The 18,079-nt window shown below is 46.7% G+C and overlaps 7 protein-coding genes and 1 non-coding gene across 8 annotated transcripts; 5 read left to right on the top strand and 3 right to left on the bottom strand. All coding sequences in view use genetic code 12, as the record gives it.

Annotated features, from left to right (window-relative positions):
- Positions 1 to 14: 14 nt before the first annotated feature.
- TIP1 (transporter) lies at positions 15 to 779 on the bottom strand (the record flags this gene model as incomplete). Its single annotated transcript, XM_025479970.1, has 1 exon — positions 15 to 779. The coding sequence occupies one exon, from the start codon at positions 777 to 779 to the stop codon at positions 15 to 17; it is 765 nt and encodes a 254-aa protein (XP_025339443.1).
- An 865-nt stretch (positions 780 to 1,644) lies between these two features.
- Positions 1,645 to 2,124, top strand: CXQ87_001433 (uncharacterized protein; the record flags this gene model as incomplete). Its single annotated transcript, XM_025479969.1, has 1 exon — positions 1,645 to 2,124. One exon carries the CDS (start codon positions 1,645 to 1,647, stop codon positions 2,122 to 2,124), a length of 480 nt encoding a protein of 159 aa, XP_025339442.1.
- A 422-nt stretch (positions 2,125 to 2,546) lies between these two features.
- Positions 2,547 to 2,639, top strand: CXQ87_001432. Its single transcript has one exon. It is a non-coding gene; the product is annotated as a tRNA-Ser (tRNA).
- A 79-nt stretch (positions 2,640 to 2,718) lies between these two features.
- Positions 2,719 to 4,317, top strand: SRP101 (Signal recognition particle receptor subunit alpha; the record flags this gene model as incomplete). The annotated part of the gene is made up of 1 exon (XM_025479968.1): positions 2,719 to 4,317. One exon carries the CDS (start codon positions 2,719 to 2,721, stop codon positions 4,315 to 4,317), a length of 1,599 nt encoding a protein of 532 aa, XP_025339441.1.
- Positions 4,318 to 7,685: 3,368 nt separating this feature from the next.
- Positions 7,686 to 11,069, top strand: PSD2 (phosphatidylserine decarboxylase 2; the record flags this gene model as incomplete). The annotated part of the gene is made up of 1 exon (XM_025479967.1): positions 7,686 to 11,069. The coding sequence occupies one exon, from the start codon at positions 7,686 to 7,688 to the stop codon at positions 11,067 to 11,069; it is 3,384 nt and encodes a 1,127-aa protein (XP_025339440.1).
- An 839-nt stretch (positions 11,070 to 11,908) lies between these two features.
- On the bottom strand, positions 11,909 to 14,164 carry MES1 (methionine--tRNA ligase; the record flags this gene model as incomplete). The annotated part of the gene is made up of 1 exon (XM_025479966.1): positions 11,909 to 14,164. The coding sequence occupies one exon, from the start codon at positions 14,162 to 14,164 to the stop codon at positions 11,909 to 11,911; it is 2,256 nt and encodes a 751-aa protein (XP_025339439.1).
- Positions 14,165 to 14,992: 828 nt separating this feature from the next.
- On the top strand, positions 14,993 to 16,348 carry CXQ87_001428 (glutamyl-tRNA(Gln) amidotransferase subunit; the record flags this gene model as incomplete). Its single annotated transcript, XM_025479965.1, has 1 exon — positions 14,993 to 16,348. One exon carries the CDS (start codon positions 14,993 to 14,995, stop codon positions 16,346 to 16,348), a length of 1,356 nt encoding a protein of 451 aa, XP_025339438.1.
- Positions 16,349 to 16,519: 171 nt separating this feature from the next.
- Positions 16,520 to 17,371, bottom strand: CXQ87_001427 (GTP cyclohydrolase I; the record flags this gene model as incomplete). The annotated part of the gene is made up of 1 exon (XM_025479964.1): positions 16,520 to 17,371. One exon carries the CDS (start codon positions 17,369 to 17,371, stop codon positions 16,520 to 16,522), a length of 852 nt encoding a protein of 283 aa, XP_025339437.1.
- Positions 17,372 to 18,079: the final 708 nt, after the last annotated feature.

Here is an 18,079-nt window from a genome sequence, read left to right as displayed (position 1 = left end):
TACTCTATATATGGTTAAGATGAATAGCTTTTGGTTTCAGCGTGCTTCGAATCGACGAAGATTGCCATCAATGCAAACACTGAGTAGAAGAGACCGAGGGGGTATGCAATCAAGGACCGCATATTGTGCAACTTCAAAGCCGTGATGAAAAGGCCAGAAGCGCTGAAAGTGCACCAGAACACAGCAAATGCACTCATTAGGTAGCCAATAGTGGAGTCTAACGATACCACAAGCCCTAACGCACATATAAACACCAAAGGCAACAAGCAATAGCCGACTATAGATGCTGAGCGAGTCAAGTCAATTTGGACCTCGTTGCTCATGAGTTTGAAAAGGTAATGCAAGCTTACAATGCCAAACACACCCACACCGTAGACGTAGCCAAACTGGACTTTACCAGATAATAGTAGCAAAGTGCCGAACAACAACACAAACAAGATAGGGCCCGCCAAATCAGAATCGCTCATTATCTCCGGGTTCACATCTCTTTGGATAGGGTTCAACACGGCTAGCGTCTTGCCCTTGATATGCAGAAAGTTGATCCCCAATTCCTCCAACAATGGTGGTTCGCTTGGGTATCCCGAGGTACCGAATGCTGCAATAATTCCAGGAGTAAGTTCGCCACCCATGTCGCCGGAAACGTCAAAATGTGATCCGAACATCGTGTCCATTGAACCCATATTTGGACTGGATACAGAAGGTTGCTGATACGCCTGGTTGGCGTAATTGGACTGATAAAACTGCATGTTGTCCGAAGGATTTTGTTGGTAGTATGCCATTGTGTCCCGGTTGTCGATAAGTGAAGTTTCGGGGAATAAAGTAGTGGAAGTTGATGTTGTTGTAAGTGATTCCGAGGTGAATTTTGACGTGTGAGCTCACGTGATTGATCTGCAAACATAACCAATAAATGGATAAATTCGACCGGGAGATAGCCAGTCTTGAAGATATGGGGTCTCGAAATTGGATTCAAATATCATTTAGAAGTCGATTTTCCTTTTTTTATTGGTGTCTTGTTCATGTTTGCAATATTTTGTTCCTTAATGCGACGTGAGTAGCAAAACTAAAAATCCTCACCGTTTGAAAAATCAAACAACCCATGTCACATTTAAAGCAGTATTTTTTTTTTCACCAAATGTGACAATTCTCGCTTCTAGGGTCATTCTTAATTGATGATAAAAAATAAGCAGTTAAGAAATTACCACGATGGGTCATAACAAGACCTTGAGAAATGAGGATAAGAGTGGACCTTTCTGGTGCAGTTTCGGCCTCGTAACGGGAAAAGATCTTCCTTCTAACTCCTTTTATTATATTCGGTTTATAAAGCGGATATTCCTTCAATCGGGAAAGCTCGGGCTTATGAATCAAACGAGAAAAGCTCCAAGGCCTCGCAATCCGCACCGTCAGGTAAGTATGTAAGGAGATCTCTAAAAGATTATACTGGCCCACCTCTGAGTCTTGATAAATTTAAAGAAAAGGAGCAGCTTCACTTATCGTGAAAACCATTAAAAACTCCTTAAAAAGTCTATTTTTACGCTTCAAAGTGACCTCTAGGGTGTCTGTCCTGCTGTTAAAAATGGCTGCAAAAAATGGTTCTCAAAGGTATAAATGCGCCGCTTCCCCTGTCCCACGCACACATCCCAAAAAATGGCAAAGAAGAGAAGTGGAAATCCAAGAAAAAGAAGACCAAAGCAGAGATCCGCAAAATCTACTCTGGAGAAACCGCCGCAGCCGCAGCTGGAGAAGAAATTTGACCGGAAGGTCATGTTGGAAAGAATCTCGAAAGCGATGTTAAAGCACGATAAGACGCTGCTTGACTGCTTCCTATATTCATTGTGCGTCTTGAAATTATTGTCTGAAACAGGCGATAAGAGTGATAAATTCTTTGATGAGATATCAAACCCTCTCATCGAAATGTGGTCTTGGGATGAAGATCACGTCTTTGAGAAATTTCTTGAGTATAAAAAGCAGAAGCAGGCCTCGAACTCAAGGGAAACTATTAAGGATGATCCGTTGGAGAAGCTAATTCAGTCGGATGAGGACGTGGTATTCACTATATTAGAAGATACCGCCACCAAATTGTTGGAGTTAGATATCCAGGATCGCGAGATATCCCCTTCCAAGTGATCTCAGTTTGACTATACCCATTGGAAGGTGTAACCTAGCTAGGGGGATGCCAGTTTTTCCCATTCTGAGAGTTAGAGGTTCTTGTCTACTTCCATAGAAAACCGGTCCCGTACTTGTGCTTCTTTGCAGGAGCCGTAGACTATAGCAAAACACAGTGCTTTAACTCTGAATGAAGCTCAATTTACCATTCGTGGGAAGAGTTCCCGCCAACGATGGCAGATTGTGGTTTAACTGATACCGACGTGTGGTTCCCAGCCTATTATGAGTCATAAATCGCTTAATTTTGGCGCTAGCAAGCTCAAAGTCTGTCAATATTTTACTGACCTATATTTGAAAAGTATTATGTTTCAAAAATTGGCATATTTCTTAAAATCTTATTTCTACCAGATATATTAAACATTTTGCACTTTATGGTACTGTCTGTTACAGTGGCCGAGTGGTTAAGGCGACACCCTGCTATTTCGCAGCTCAGGTGTTGGGCATTGCCTGCGCAGGTTCGAATCCTGTCTGTAACGCTTTCTTTTTATCGTGCTCGATTTTTTATCAGTACTGATGCGGCCCTGAAAAGATCGTTCACCTTCTATAGTGGCCACCATGTCTCAATCGCTTATTGTGTTTGAGCCATCAGGCAAGGTACTTCACCAAGTTAATAACAAGATTTCTCCCTTCAACGACCTCATTTACAGCATTGTCAATGACAGCCACACAGAGTTGAATCCAGGCTTTTACACCACACTGGCTTCTCAGAAAAGGTTCTACGCTTTAAAAAAAGCTGGTATCTACGCTGCGGTTTATCTTGATGTCGTCACGACCCTAGACAGCGATAAAGTAAGACAGTGTCTTCTGGATGTCTTGAGGACTTACACGGTAGTCACCGAGGAGGGTGAGACAGACTCACTGAAATTGACCAAGCTCATCGACTACCAGTTCAACCAATTGACCAAATTGAAGACTGGCGCTGGTGTGACAGAGAAGGCTCCTGTTGCAGAAAAGCCCACAAAGCCCGAACCCAAGGAAAAGACGAAGAAGAAGGGCGCCAAAACTATGAGAAAATGGGTCAATGGAGAGATGGTCGAGGTTCAAGAAAACAGCATATTGGATTACTCAGAGGGCAAAGGCGACTCGACCGACGCCTTCAGTGGCGCCGAGGAGGCCATTTCTGTGGATAATTCCAACTTCCAAAGAAGGGACGACCTAGTGTTGGTTAGTGAGCTTCAAGATATCTTGGGCGAAGAGAGTGATGAGGACGAGGACGCCCCCAAAACTATGACAAGCACTTTTTTCGGCAAGGTGTCATCCTACTTTGGCGGCGCTGCCGATATCAACGATGTTTCAAAGAAGTTCTACGACCAGCTCATATCCAAGAATATTGCTCCTCCAACAGCCTCTGCCATTCTCGACAAAATCAAAGCCAACATAGGGAAGAAGAGTGTCACTGTTGCTGAATTTAAGCTGGTGCTCACCGAGGAGCTTACCAAAACCCTTACTCCTAATGTCTCCACAGACCTTCTTTACGATATCAAGCGCAACAGTGCGGGCAAGAAGCGCCCTTATGTCATCTCTGTTGTTGGTGTGAATGGTGTGGGCAAGTCTACGAACTTGGCAAAGTTAGCATACTGGTTCTTGCAGAACAACTTGAATGTGTTGATCTGTGCCTGTGATACATTCAGATCTGGAGCCGTTGAACAGTTGAAGGTTCACGTCAACAACTTGCAAAGACTCAATGCCAATTCAGCCACCGAGTCAAAGATCGATTTGTTCGAAAAAGGATACGGAGGGGGTGATCATGTTGTCAACACTGCCAAACTGGCCATCAATCATGCACAGGAGGAAGGTTACGACATTGTCTTGATCGATACCGCTGGTAGGACCCATTCCAACGCTAAGCTCATGGCTCCACTTAAGAAGTTTGGCGACGCTGCCAACCCAGACAAAATTATCATGGTGGGAGAGGCTTTAGTGGGAACTGACTCTGTGGAACAGGCGGTCAATTTCAACAACGCCTTTGGTAACAGGCGTAACCTCGACTTCTTCATAATCTCCAAGGTGGATACAGTGGGAGATTTGGTTGGTTCGATGATAAACATGGTGATGGCGACCCGAGTGCCTATCTTGTTTGTGGGAACAGGACAAACATACACAGACATCAAGAAGCTCAGCGTGAAGAGCGTTGTTGATATGCTCACTCGATGATAGCATCTATAACTAAGTTTACCTTACCAGCAATTCTGGCATTGCACACTAGGATACATTGGTGTTTCCATCGAATATGGAGAAGAGGAGCATTTAATTCTTCAAAGCATAGCAGTCGATGTGCCCGACCAATATGCATAATTAAGAATCTAGCTTCCCATATTTTCGGGCTTGCAGGCGATGGTAATTAATATGACAACCATTCACCCTCTTGCATGAGGCAACACTGGCTTTACATGATCCTGAGTCTAGATTAATAAAGTAGTCTCGAATGTGTCGAGAAGAATGTTTATTGGTTCCTTGCTCTCTCAATTCAATCTGGCTTGAGAGGGTATGATTATGGCACGTTGCCAAAATGCCCGGCTTCTCCAGTATCAATGAACTTGTTTGCTGGAAATTCACTATTAATATCAACCCTTGCGTCATGGTTGCAACGGCAATTATGGGCACTTTAATTATTCTTCAATACACCAATCGTAGGCCATAAATAGGCCCTGTGTGGTATTTGAGCTGGCTCTTCTGTAGCTTTGAAAGCTGGTTGACGAGAAATACAAGGACGGAAAGCTATGCTTCACAATTTTATAGCGAAGATCAGCCCTACAGACACCTCCCCCGAGCTTGGATACAAAGCAGACACACTAACTATAGGATGCCGTTCAAACCACGGTATCAGGAACTTCATGCTCGTGCAATAAGAGAGCTTATTACACTGAAGTGGACGAATTTCTCATTTGAGTTTTGGCATAATATCGGTGCTAGAGAGAGGTTTGAGATGGCCAGAGTTCTCAATTACGGATTGCTTAGTTTGCAAAATAATATTCTAGAGTGGCAAGATTGAAGACTTAAAGGCGAGTTTTTTCAAGATTTCCCTCGATACCAAGCGATATATGGAAGCATCTTAGATAGCTGTGAGAAGCTCTGGTGTTATGCCAATGATTTCCGGGCTGCATTTAACAAGGGACAATTTGTCTGCCGCTTGTGGGAACTATATAATATTGAGAGTTGGTTCCAAGGCCCGGAAGACCCCACACCTGAGATACTACAAATCATGGGGATGTGTCTCAAACAAATCTTCGACGAATTGGGCGAATTAGAAGGTAAATTACGTCTGATGTTAGTTTATTTGCTCCCGTTTTGCCTGGAAATATTCGGCGGATGATCGAAGGATAAAAGACAACTTGCAGAGGTTGATAAATTATCTCGATCGCAGTCCATGTGGAAATCCACGCCGCTTCTAGATTACAAAAGGTGACTTGATCGCTTGCTGAGAAGGACTATAAAAGAAAAATGCCACAACAGAGATATACAAGGGAGAGATACCATTTCTTCCAATTTGGAGGGTATAATTGGTGGTACGGGATGTATCGAAGAAGAGACCCGGATGACGTATATGTAAGGGGACGACATACCTATTGGTCAGGGTTGAAATATGAAGTGTTTGAACGCTGGACAAACTCACAATGCTTCCTCGATTCGATTTGTATGACAATTGGGTTAATAAAATTGCGGTTCACCGAGTACAAGGAAAAAGCACTCAATAAACCAATATCAAACGATCAATTGCATTTGGCATTCGGGGGACTTTGCGCAGACCTTCAATGGATTTACGAAGATATTCTCGAGGGAAAAACTCATGAGTTGCCCAAAAATCTGGCCACACCTTTGGAAAGAATCAAAAACGACGCAGAAATGCTCAAAGAGCTCTTTCGAGTGGTTCGAACTTACGCCATTGTCCTTCTGGAGCAGACCGAAAGGGACCCAATTGAAGACATTGCGCCGCAATTGGATGCCTTCATCTTTTGCGTACACATTGCACGACGTGATATTCAACGTGCCTTCAAATTCGGGTATTATTACCCAAGTAAGCCAGAACCTCTTTTTAGCGATTGGCTGGGAACTTTTAATGCTGAGTGAACCGACCGCTCTTGAGTAACAGTAAGAGATTTGTATAGTAAGCCAGACTTTTCGAAATACGTGTGCTGTGGACGTCTCCGTTAAAAATATCCAATAGCGAGAGTCACGCAGAATACTTGGAGAAGATATAAATACTTCTTCACCACCACATCTTATGAACTTCAAGGCCATCTTCGCAAATGAGCGCTGATAGTGAATCCAACGAGATTTTAATAGATTTTTCGGTACCCCGATATCATCAGGAGCCGGATGAAGAGAGAAAAGTAGCGAGCGCTTTGGCACTTTCTGAACTGGAGATGCCATCTCTGTGGCTGCAGTTTTCTCTGTTGCAAAGCCACGAAGTTTCACTTATAGGCCAGGTTTGCAAGCTTAAAGTACAAGTGCAGGCAATCGAAGGGCTTTTACTTCAATATTTAAGCTTGATGAGGGACCATATGAAGAAGTTCACCGACGCTGAAGTCTTGACAATGCAAACAGGCTTTGCTGCCAACTTCAACGTTCTCATCAAGGGGATCAATGAGCTCAGTGAAGATTCTCAAGCAAAACATTCATACGTCAAGAGATGAAGAAAATGGTGAGGTTTGGCAGTTCGCTCAGGAGTTTAATTGATGAGCAGCTTCTCACCATCAAGCGAGACGACAACGGCTTGTGGGTATCAGAAGCTCTATTTGTGTACCACGAAATTTATAAAATTTTAGGCAAGTTGCAGAGGCATTTGGATGGAGTCGATCAGCGGTTTGCGCTGGTTTACAGGGAGGTTTTGTCAGAAGGTCGTAGAAGGTACTTGAAATGTCCGAAACCTGATAATCCAACGTACTGGCAGGAAGTTCTATTTTATACCGGCAAGTACTACGACGCAAGATTCTTTGGATAACCATGCGTCGCTAAGTGCTTTTAAACAGTTACTGCTAAGGTTGTCCAAAATAAACAAATCATCTCTAATGGCGTTTTTTGAGATCGACTGACTACTTAGCCTGACCGGTGTTGGATGGGTCTCCTCACTGCGACGTCATAGCTGCGACTGTGCCGTCTCGGCTATGCATCTAGAAGGAAGCTGCCATTGTCAAGGCCATGGCTAGCAATTGAGGCCGTTCTTTTTCAGATTTATCGGTCAAGCTGAACCTCCACTGTTTGTAAAATTTCCGTAATCCCACTCAAGTAAACCTCTTGTTTTCCCCATCGAGCCTTCCGTCGGAGCTTATCGTGGAAAACTGCCCCGCGCGAATGTTTGCACCCATATCCTGGCCGGCAAGCACGGGTATACGGACAAAAAAGACATACACTACATTTTTCTTCTTTCGTCTCTTCCTGTCGACGAAAAAACTCCCAGTTTATTTCCCTTTTTCACCTCCAAAATCGAATTTGTACCTCTGGTGGCCGCAGGCTGTGCGAAAAGCAAAACGGGCTAACCGATCCCCATCTTCAGATCCAAGGGTCCAGCAGGCCAAACAACCATGATACTCCGCCGCAAGTCCAAAAAAGCTTCCGGCTTGAAGCTCAAGGTCACCGCATTTCGAGCCGCAGACCTCTGCTTGCCTGAATCGTACAAGGGCAAGCTGGTCAATGCTGCATTGCTAGTTCAGCTCAACAACTTCAAGAAGAGAAGCAGAAGGAAGCTCAACACGTCACACCCGCTGTGGGACGACGAATTCACCATATCCTTGAAAAACGGCGACTGCTCGCAGCTCCTCACGCTTTCCGTCTGGAGCAAGCTGGCTCGGTCTAAAACATACCTAGGGGAGGTCAGACTATTGCTTTCTGAAGTCTTCGCTAACGGCACGGCCACACCGGCGAAGTGGTACAAGCTCTTCTCGAGCCGGCATGAACACAGCTTTGTCACGGGGCTGTTGCTTCTATCCTTTGAGCTATTCGTGAAGGAAGGCATTGAACTCAAAGAAGGTGGCACTCCAGGCCCACAACTCAAGGTGACTCCGCCCACCCAGCACAATTTGGCCACGGAGTTCCCGTCAACGCCTCCTCGAGAAAGCACGCCTCTAGCGGATGATTTGGCAGCGCTAGATGTTTCAGAAACGGAAGATTCACCCACAGACGTCAGACTAGCCTTCAGAGCCTGGCTTGATTCCCTCATGTATAGGGAACTCAGCTCTGTGGCCAATCCGGACGAGCAGAGCTTTTATGCCGATGTCAATGGCCAGATGCTGGACCTAGCATTCACCGATGCCTCTGAGGCAGAATCCATTGAGTCGCCTAGGAAACCCAAACGGTCCACCTCGGACTCGAGTCCTCGACAGTTTCTCCAGAACAGTCAGTCTCAGCAGCTTTTTGGAGAGTTGTACAAGACCGATAATCATTTGAAGGTTGTTACTGACGAGGGGGAGGACTCGGCCAGTATGTCTGAGGCATCTTCCGCTACTAGTGTGGGCTCTATTTATGCTAGTGACGGCGGTGGCCTCTATTCAGATAACAACTTGAGTGGCCTGGAAGCTCCCAAAAAGCGCAGATTCAGAAAGAAGAAAGTCACGTCCAGCTACAAACTACAGAACAGAAAAGTCAAAGGAGTCCTTTTCGTGGAGATTCTACTGGTTACGGATTTGCCGCCGCTTCGAAACTTCACCAGGACCACGTTTGACATGGACCCGTTTGTCGTGGTGACATTCGGAAAGAAGACCTTCAGAACAAGCTGGAAGCGTCATACCTTGAATCCGATTTACAACGAGCGTCTTGCTTTCGAGATTCTCGAGCATGAACGCAACTATAACGTGCAATTCTGCGTGCTTGACAAGGACCACTTCTCATTTCACGATAAAGTGGCTGACGTATCTATTCCTATCTCAGAGCTCATGGATGTTGCACAAGAACAGGATGTCGAAGCATCTTCAACAGCATCCAGGCCTTCTGCCGGTTCAAATGCTAGTACAACCTCCATACCCAGACCGCCCTTTAGTTCAAGCGCTAGCTCCAAAGCTGTGCCTAGCTATATGCTGATTGAGCGCACAAAGCTGACTAGTTCTCTTGCATCTGTCAACGACACCAGTGGCTCCCAGAATACTGTCATGTCAATGGCCGAGGACCCAAACATCGTGACCACATCGAAGAAGAAAAAGTTCAGAAAGCGCCAATATTCGCTTAAGTACATTGACACCTCCCACTTCAAAACTCTTGATCTTGCATTGACTCTTCACAAGGAGAAGCTTGCTGCAAACCATGCCACCACCATACGCATTCGTGCAAGATATCTCACCTACGAGAACCTCCGAAGAGACTTCTGGGCGATCCTTTTGGAACAGTTCAATGTGAATGAAACCCCAGGGCAGCTCGATTATATCGAACTCATCTCGCTCCTCGATACCCTTGGATGTGACAACAGTGATGACATTGTCACGAATTTTTTCAATAAACTCGACCGATCGCCCTGGGGAGGTGACACACTCTCCCACGAAGAAATCATCGACTGCTTGGAAGATTACTTGCTTCACGAATCAGAGGGTCAGATTTTCGAAATACATAAGTGCCCAATTTGCTGCAAGAAGCGTCTCTCAAAGAAGCAGGACCAAGATATTATTACTCATGTTGCCATTTGCGCTTCGAAAGATTGGAGTATTGTCAGCAAGCTCTTGAACTCCTCATTTGTCACTCCACAGGCTGCGTCCAAACGTTGGTTCACTAAAGTCTTGATCAAGTTGACCTACGGTAAGTACGGCCTTGGTAGTAATTCTGCCAACATTTTGGTGCAAGATAGGTCAACGGGTATCATCATGGAAGAGAAGATGAATGTGAGTGTCAGACTTGGTATTCGTCTTCTTTACAAGGGCCTTGACAAGGCCAAGACCAGACGTATCAGAAACCTCCTCAAAAAGATGAGTGTCAAGCAGGGCGTTAAGTTTGACCTTCCACAGCTGAAAGCTGATATCAATTCATTCATTAAGTTCCACAAGCTCGATTTAAGCGAGTGCCTCATAAGTGACCCGCTGAAGTTTGAGACCTTCAATGACTTCTTCTACAGGAAGCTTCGACCAGAAGCCAGACCTGTGGAGGCACAATCCGAGGAAAGAATAGCCGTTTCTCCCGCTGATTGTCGATGTACCACGTTTGTCACTGTTGACAGTGCCACCGAGCTTTGGATCAAGGGCCGCAACTTTAGCGTCGCCAAGCTCTTCAATGGTAACTACATCGGACTAGAGGATACTGACTTGTACAACTCAGGAAAGTGCAGCATTGGTATTTTCAGGTTGGCTCCTCAGGACTATCACAGGTTTCACTCGCCTGTCACAGGCAAAATAGGGCCGATTAAGTACATCGAAGGAGAGTACTACACCGTCAACCCGATGGCCATCAGATCCGATTTGGATGTTTATGGAGAGAATGTCCGAGTGATTGTGCCCATTGAGACAGAGCATTTTGGCACTGTCGTCATGGTTGCTGTTGGAGCCATGATGGTAGGCTCCACGATCATCACCGTTGAGGAAGGTCAAACGGTGAACCGCGGTGACGAAGTCGGGTACTTCAAATTCGGAGGATCAACCGTGCTTCTTCTTTTTGAAAACAGCAAATTCACGTTTGACCACGATCTTGTTGATAACTCGTCCCTGTGCGTGGAAACCTTGGTGAGGGTGGGTCAGAGCATTGGCCATTCGCCCGACATCGAGGAGTATAAGCGTGAGAGAATTGATTTCAGCAAACAGCCAAAGGATATCAAACTTCATATCATTCGTGCCATCACAGGAGGCGATCTCAACAACATGGAAGAGTTGGGCAGTTGGGAAAGTCAAAACATCAAAATCACCGACGAGGATGTCCGGCAATTGATGGCAGAAGAGGAGGATGACTTGGAAGGAGATATTGGCAGTTCAGACGAGGAAGGCTCGCTAGATGAATAATCGAATCGTGTTTGTTCAAAGGGGTCTTAGTAATGCTTGCATTGAGTACATACATGGGGTTCCAGACCCCGGCAGAATTAAAGACAGCTATGCGAGAGAGTGGGAACATGTCAAGGGTTGATACAAGTCAGCCTCACGGAATCCACGGGACTCCTCCAATATCCTGACATTCCAACCAACAAAGTCGATCTCATGCCTTATTTTCCAGAGTTCCCTCTGGGCGTCGCCTAGCCAGCGTGGTTTGATATAAAGCTGGGTGGCCACGATAGGCACGATCAAGCCGATGGAAAAACCTAAAAGAGGACCTTTAAAAGAACCAGCAGGCATGGAATAGCACTAATGTGGTGGATATGTGGAGGGGATGGGAGCCTTATATACCCGGGGGAATGGCAACCTGTTTGGCCCCTCCTCGGGAGCTTTGGATGCACCTTGGCATCACAACTCTGCACGGAGTGCATGCTTTTAGACTAACTTCGGATGGTGCCGAGATAACCGACGCGGTTTGCCTTATTCTAATGAAATCAGGCGATTTTAGAAAATCACGTCATTGCATTCTACGACTGTCAATATTGATTTTGAAGTTTTGCCAGATTTTCCGGTCGGGTCGACTCGACTCCACGTTTCGGCACATGGCACATGCGGAAAAGTGAGAGCACTAGTGTCGTTATCGTCTGCAGGAATATATGGGGTAAGCCGCACTGGACGCGCAGACGTACTGAACCCGGAGAACTACGGAACAAACCACTCTTTTTTGTGACAATTAATTCCATTACTTCCCACAACTCCTCTCTAAAATATGCTTCCTAAAACTGTTCTGTAAGCGTGTTTGCAACGCGAGTCTATTTCTGTTGCTTTCCTCCGTACAAGGCCTTCCACTCGTCTATCTTCTTCTCGTCGATTCTCTTGAACAAGTACTGGGCCTTGCCAATATTGTGGCCTGGCTCCAAAACAAGCTCAAACTTGTCTGTGATAGACAATGGTGGAGCAGCCAAGGTCTCCAGGATCTGGTTTCTGGTCTCTGGCATGAATGGACAGATAATGGCAGAAACAAGGTAGATCAAGTTCAATCCAACACCGACAACGGCATCCGACACATCTGGAGAGTCGTTGAAAAGAGAGTTGTCCAACTTGTTGTCCTGCAAGAACTGGTTACCTCTGGACGAAATAGCCATGGCCAACTCCAAACCTCTTCTGATGCTGACAGCCTCCATGGCCTCGATGTACTGAGCCAACAACGAGTTGACATCGTCTGCGAAAGCCTGGTAGTTGGGGATGTTCTTGGGGTCAAACTCGGGGATCACACCGTTGTACTTGGCGATGGTGAACTTGACTAATCTGTTGACGAAGTTACCCAAGTTGGCCAAAAGCTCCGAGTTGTTCTTCGTGACAAACTCCTTCCAGGAGAAGTGAGAGTCCGAGGTCTCTGGTCTCACCGAGGCCAAGTAATATCTCCAGACAGATGGCGAGATGCCAGTGTCCTTGGCGTTGTTGCCGAAAACACCCACACCACGAGACTTGGAGAATTTGCCGTCCTCGTACTGCAAGTACTCTGTGGTGTTCAAGTGGTGCAACTTGGTCCACTTCTCTCTGGTACCAATCTCAGAGGCTGGGAAAACCACAGTGTGGAACGGCACGTTGTCCTTACCCATGAACTGGTAAAGTTCAACGTTCTCTGGGTTCTTCCACCACTTCTCCCAGGCCTTAGGCTCAGCCTTTTCCTTGAAGTAGTTGGCGGTGATGGAAACATAACCAATACAGGCGTCAAACCAGACATAAAGCACCTTTTCACCGTAGCCCTCCAATGGAACAGGAGTACCCCAGACCAAGTCACGAGTGATACATCTTGGCTCCAAGCCCTGCTTCAACCAGGAGTTAGTGATGGTCTTGGAGTTCTTGGACCAGTCGCCCTTCTCGGAGGCCTCCGTAACCCACTTCTTAAGTTCAGGCTCCAACTCGTTCAATTTGAGGTAAATGTGAGTGGACTCTCTGACATCTGGAGTAGCATTGTCGAGCTTACAGCGAGGGTTGATCAACTCCAATGGGTTCAACAAACCACCACACTTGTCACACTGGTCACCACGAGCGTCCTCGTAGGCACACTTTGGACAGGTACCTTCGACGAATCTGTCAGCCAAAAACGCCTTGTGAACAGGACAGTACAACTGCTCGGTGGTCTGTTCCTCCAAGAAGCCGTTCTGGTGCAACTTCAAGAAAATGTCTTGGGCAATCTCTGTTTGCAATGGGGTGGTGGTACGGCCAAAGTGGTCAAACTCGATGTCAAACCAGTCGTACACCTCCTTGTGCAACTTGTGGTACTTGTCACAAAGCTGCTGTGGGGTCACCTTATCCTCGAGAGCCTTGGTCTCGGTGGCAGTACCGTACTCGTCGGTACCACAAATGAAAAGAGCGTTGTAGTTTCTGTTTTTAGCATAACGGGCATAAATATCAGCAGAAAGCACAGAGCCCACGACATTACCCAAATGAGGAACGTTGTTGACGTATGGAAGAGCAGAAGTGATAAGAATGTTTCTCTCGTTCTCCTTGGGCTGGATGCTGTTTCCTTGTTCCTTAACCAAAAAGCCAGTCTTCACTTTGGTGGCACCAGTAGCAGCTGCCACACTTCTCTCGGTGGAAGTAGCAGATTTAGCTTTAGTAAGAGCCTCAGCGATCTTGGGGTCCTTAGCAAATTCAGCCGCCCAGGAGCCGAGGTCGGAGCCCTCCAACTCCTTAACAAATGGGTACACAGCACCGAAAACGATGATGTTAGCGCTGGACTGCTTGGAGTCTGGGGTCTGGAGCTTCTTCAAGGCATCCACAGCCTGGTCCTTTTTACCGCTCTTGAAAGCCTGGTAGACCTCAGACTCCTCGATTTCGGTATTTTTGTCACTGGCAAAGTCGCCCAGAACGTACTTGACGATGGCGTTGGGCTCCACGAGCTCAAAGCCGGACTTGGGGTCCTTGAGCTGGAGAGATGAGTCATCTGATCTGGCAAAGTCCACCTTGGGGGCAAAAAGCGCCACGGCAACAGCAACCTTGACGTTGTTGGCCTGCGCAAGAAGACCCTTGCCTTTGTCTGCAGCGACCACGAAGGACATATTTGACGTTTTGTGGGAATATAGGTTCGGAATTTTTTTCCAGTGAGTCTGATATACTACCTCCGTGCACCACCAAAAAGGTCCAGTGCCGGGCCAAATTTGCCAAAGTCCTAGGATTTAGATGAAGTGGGGTTTTTAAAAGATTGTGAAAATCAAGTGAGTCAGCTGTTTTGGTTTTTTGGGTTGGGGATTGCCGTTTTGTGGTCAATTTGGTGGATGACGATAAGGCGCATCCACAGTGGATAATGATGATCTGAGGATGCGTCGGATGTGACTGAGAGCTGACTCCACTGTGGGGAGAGGAGGGGAACGGCCCTTCTTCTTTTAGATTTTTTATAATGTGTTTTAAAAGAAAATTGCTAGTGAGGCTTTGAAATTGAAGTATTTTGAGAAAATTGTCAATTTGGCGAGACCGGGTATTCTGGACTGAAGTGGTGTGGGCGGTGATTTTTCGCAACCATTGTCAAGGCAATTCTACCCTACCTTCAACAAATACTTACAAAAGGATCTTTAACCCATTTGAAGCTGGCTCTTTATACTCTTAACAATCTTAGAAATCTGACGAAAAATTCTGAAATACCACTGCCTTCACAATTCCAGGAATGGCCTGTACTTCTTGCTCCCCCATCAGCGTAGTACCACACTATCGTGCTTATACAAAAATCGTAATCCCAATCCTGTTTCCAGATTCCATTCCCCAACGGATCCATTTATTTCAAGTAAAACAACCCTCCTCCTCCGTTCACCTCCACCGTGCTCCATGATATACCTGCAGTGCGCACCGGCCTTGGCTACAACTCCTGCTTAATCTCATACGCCATCTTCAACATGCACCGATTGAGCAGTAGGCGCTTGGCCACGGCTATCAAGGACCCCTACAATGCTTTCATTTCAATTCGTCAATCACCTAAACAAGGCGAAGGCCCACTTGCTCCGCTTACTTGGGTTGCCAAAGACAACATCACCACTACCGAAGAACCCACCACATGTGCTTCAGCGGCGCTTAAAAACTACTACAGCCCGTTTGACGCCACGGTAGTGAAGCTTCTTGACGAGGCCGGGGCGACTTTGGTGGGAAAGGCCAATTTGGACGAATTCGGCTTGGGCTCTTCAAACACCAATTCTGCCTTTGGGCCCGTGAAGAACCCATTGTATGAGGAGTTTCGGGTTGCCGGAGGCTCTTCTGGTGGTTCGGCTGCTGCAGTTTCTGGAGAACTCTGTGATTTTTCTCTAGGTACCGATACTGGAGGATCTGTGAGACAACCGTCTAGTTACTGTGGTGTCCTTGGATTCAAGCCTACGTACGGACGTATTTCCAGATGGGGAGTTGCAGCATATGCCCAGGGTTTTGACACTGTGGGAATTGTGGCTCGTGACTTCTCTGTCATTCGCAGAACGTTCGATGTGATAGATAAGTACGATGAGAAGGATGTCACAGCCATGCCTCCGTGGATTAGGAATAAATTTGGCGCAGCTCACTTGCCTGAAAAGCTCAGAATTGGCGTGCCCAGAGAGTTTTTGGTGGGAGAATTGCTGGAGGAAACAAAGAAGGAATACTCCACCACTTTGGAGAACCTCATGAAAGCAGGCCACACGGTCGTGCCGGTTTCCTTGCCCAGCATCAAGAAGGCGCTTCCAGCCTACTATACGTTGGTATCTGCAAGCGCTGCATCCTCTCTTTCTAGATTTGACGGTGTGAGATATGGCGTCCTGGTGGGACCTCAGTACCCTGAAACCATCATTCCCGAAAACAGAGCCCATGGACTCGGCACTGAAGTGAAGCGCAGAACGCTATTGGGAAACTTCACCCTTTCGTCTGAATCAGGAGACCATTTCGTACGTGCCACAGGCATTCGTGAGCATTTGGTGGAAGAAATTAACGATGTGCTCCAGTTTCCAAACCACTTGATCAATACTGAGGGAAATCCAGACGGTGTTCATGTTTTGGTGGCACCCACGGCATTTGGCATTGCACCCACGATCGAAGACTACAAGCTGGCTTGCAGAACGAGTCTTGTGAACGGTTACATTAACGATATCATGACGATTCCCGCCTCGTTGGCCGGATGCCCGTCGATCTCCGTCCCTATGAGGAATCGCCGTTACGGTATTCAGGTGATGACACAGTACGGTTTTGATCGCTTCCTCCTCAAGGCAGCTGAGCTCATTGAGGCCCACAAGTAGGAGCACACTTCACCAGATAATGATATAATTTATAGAGCCATCAATCGATAACGAAATCTACACTTATTTACTCTAAAACATGCATTGTATAGAACTGAATGAGGTGAATCATAGCGTCATTATGGAGGGCCCGTTGAGAGACCCAGCGCTGCACCGATGCAAGAAAAAGGCCTACTTGCGGCCCAAGAGCGTCAAAAACTCGTCACGAGTCTTTTGCTGCTGGCGGAAACAGCCCAACATGCAGCTTGTGGTGGTGGAAGAGCCCGTTTTTTGGACTCCTCTGCTCACCATACACATGTGGGTGGCTTCAATCACCACGGCTACGCCTCGAGGATGCAAAATCTCGCTCAAAGCCATGGCGATCTGCTTGGTCAAACGCTCTTGCACCTGGAAACGGCGGGAGTACATTTCGGCGAGCCTGGCCAACTTTGAAAGCCCCACCACTCGCTTATTGGGGATGTAGGCAATGTGGGCCTTGCCAAAGAACGGAACCAAATGGTGCTCACACAAGGAATAAACCTCGATGTCACGCACAATGACCATTTCGTCGTGGTCCTCCTCGAACACTGCTCTTTTCACCACATCTCTGATATTGTCCTCGTAGCCCTTGGTGAAGTAGAGCATTGCTCTGGCGTACCGCTCGGGCGTCTCCAAAAGACCTTCTCTGTCGGTATCTTCACCAAGCTCGTGTAAGATCGATTTCACTGCCGAGGCGATCCGAAGTTCTCTACCTTTGGCTTCCTCTGGCGTTTGTTCGATTCTGCTTCTGGCACCTTTGGATGGCCACGAAAGACCGTCAGAATCGATAGGCGGGTTCAAAGTGCATGGCGAAGCAGCTCTGGTCTGAAGAGGGGTGCCGTACTCCCGGACAATGTATGAAGCCTGGGACTTCTTCTGTTTCTTAGCCGCCAGCTCTCCCAAAACCGGTTTGGGTCTGCCGATACCGTTGGCAACGTCGGCGTGGGTTGTGTCTGTAGAAGCAACGGAGTCAGGCCTGGCTGACTCGGGCTCCTGGTCGGACATCGGTGTATGGTCTGATTGCAATGTGGATGATGTCAGGGAGAAGGAGCTGAAAATTTTGACCCTGCTATCTCTTTATCACGAGGTGCACGGGTGTGTGTAGTTGACAGTGGTGGATCTGGTAGCTTTTGGGCCCTTTTTGAGTTTTTTATTGATGTGGCGAGTTTGGTGTTTAAAAGGAGATTCCGGGGTGTCTTGATTTGTGTGTATTGTGGAAGTTTGACGGCGAAGTTATGACACATTGAGCATCGTTCAGCTGCACCGTTTGTTGAGACCATGCATGAAGGAAGAGCTCTTGCATTGATTGGAATGAAAACGGCGATGCCGATTTGGTTCAAAGACGATTATGAAGGGAAGTCTTTGAAATGCACGCTATTGAAAGATTTTATAGTCACAGATCTTTGATTTTTCACAAGATGATTCGAAAAGTTGTGTTATTAGGAAAGTGTGGGGCAGATAGGCCTAATTAGATTAACGGCAGTGAGACGGAAAAGGCATCCCCTCGGGCGGGAATTCCAACTTTTCTTTTCCATTGTGATTTCTAAGGATTATCTTAAATTTACTAAATGTCACATTGTGCATCCTTTGAGGTGCTTTAGTGGCTCATTCGTGCCTAATTAATTAATGCGAGAAGTCAAATGGTGAGCGCTTTGACACATAATGAGGGGAACGGCATGGATCACAATAAAGTTCAATGTCACGCAAAACCGA

This window comes from Candidozyma duobushaemuli, assembly GCF_002926085.2.
Source record: "Candidozyma duobushaemuli strain B09383 chromosome Unknown A_B09383, whole genome shotgun sequence".
In the NCBI taxonomy this organism is placed as follows: domain Eukaryota; kingdom Fungi; phylum Ascomycota; class Pichiomycetes; order Serinales; family Metschnikowiaceae; genus Candidozyma; species Candidozyma duobushaemuli.
This window is presented reverse-complemented; position numbering and strand designations above follow the sequence as displayed.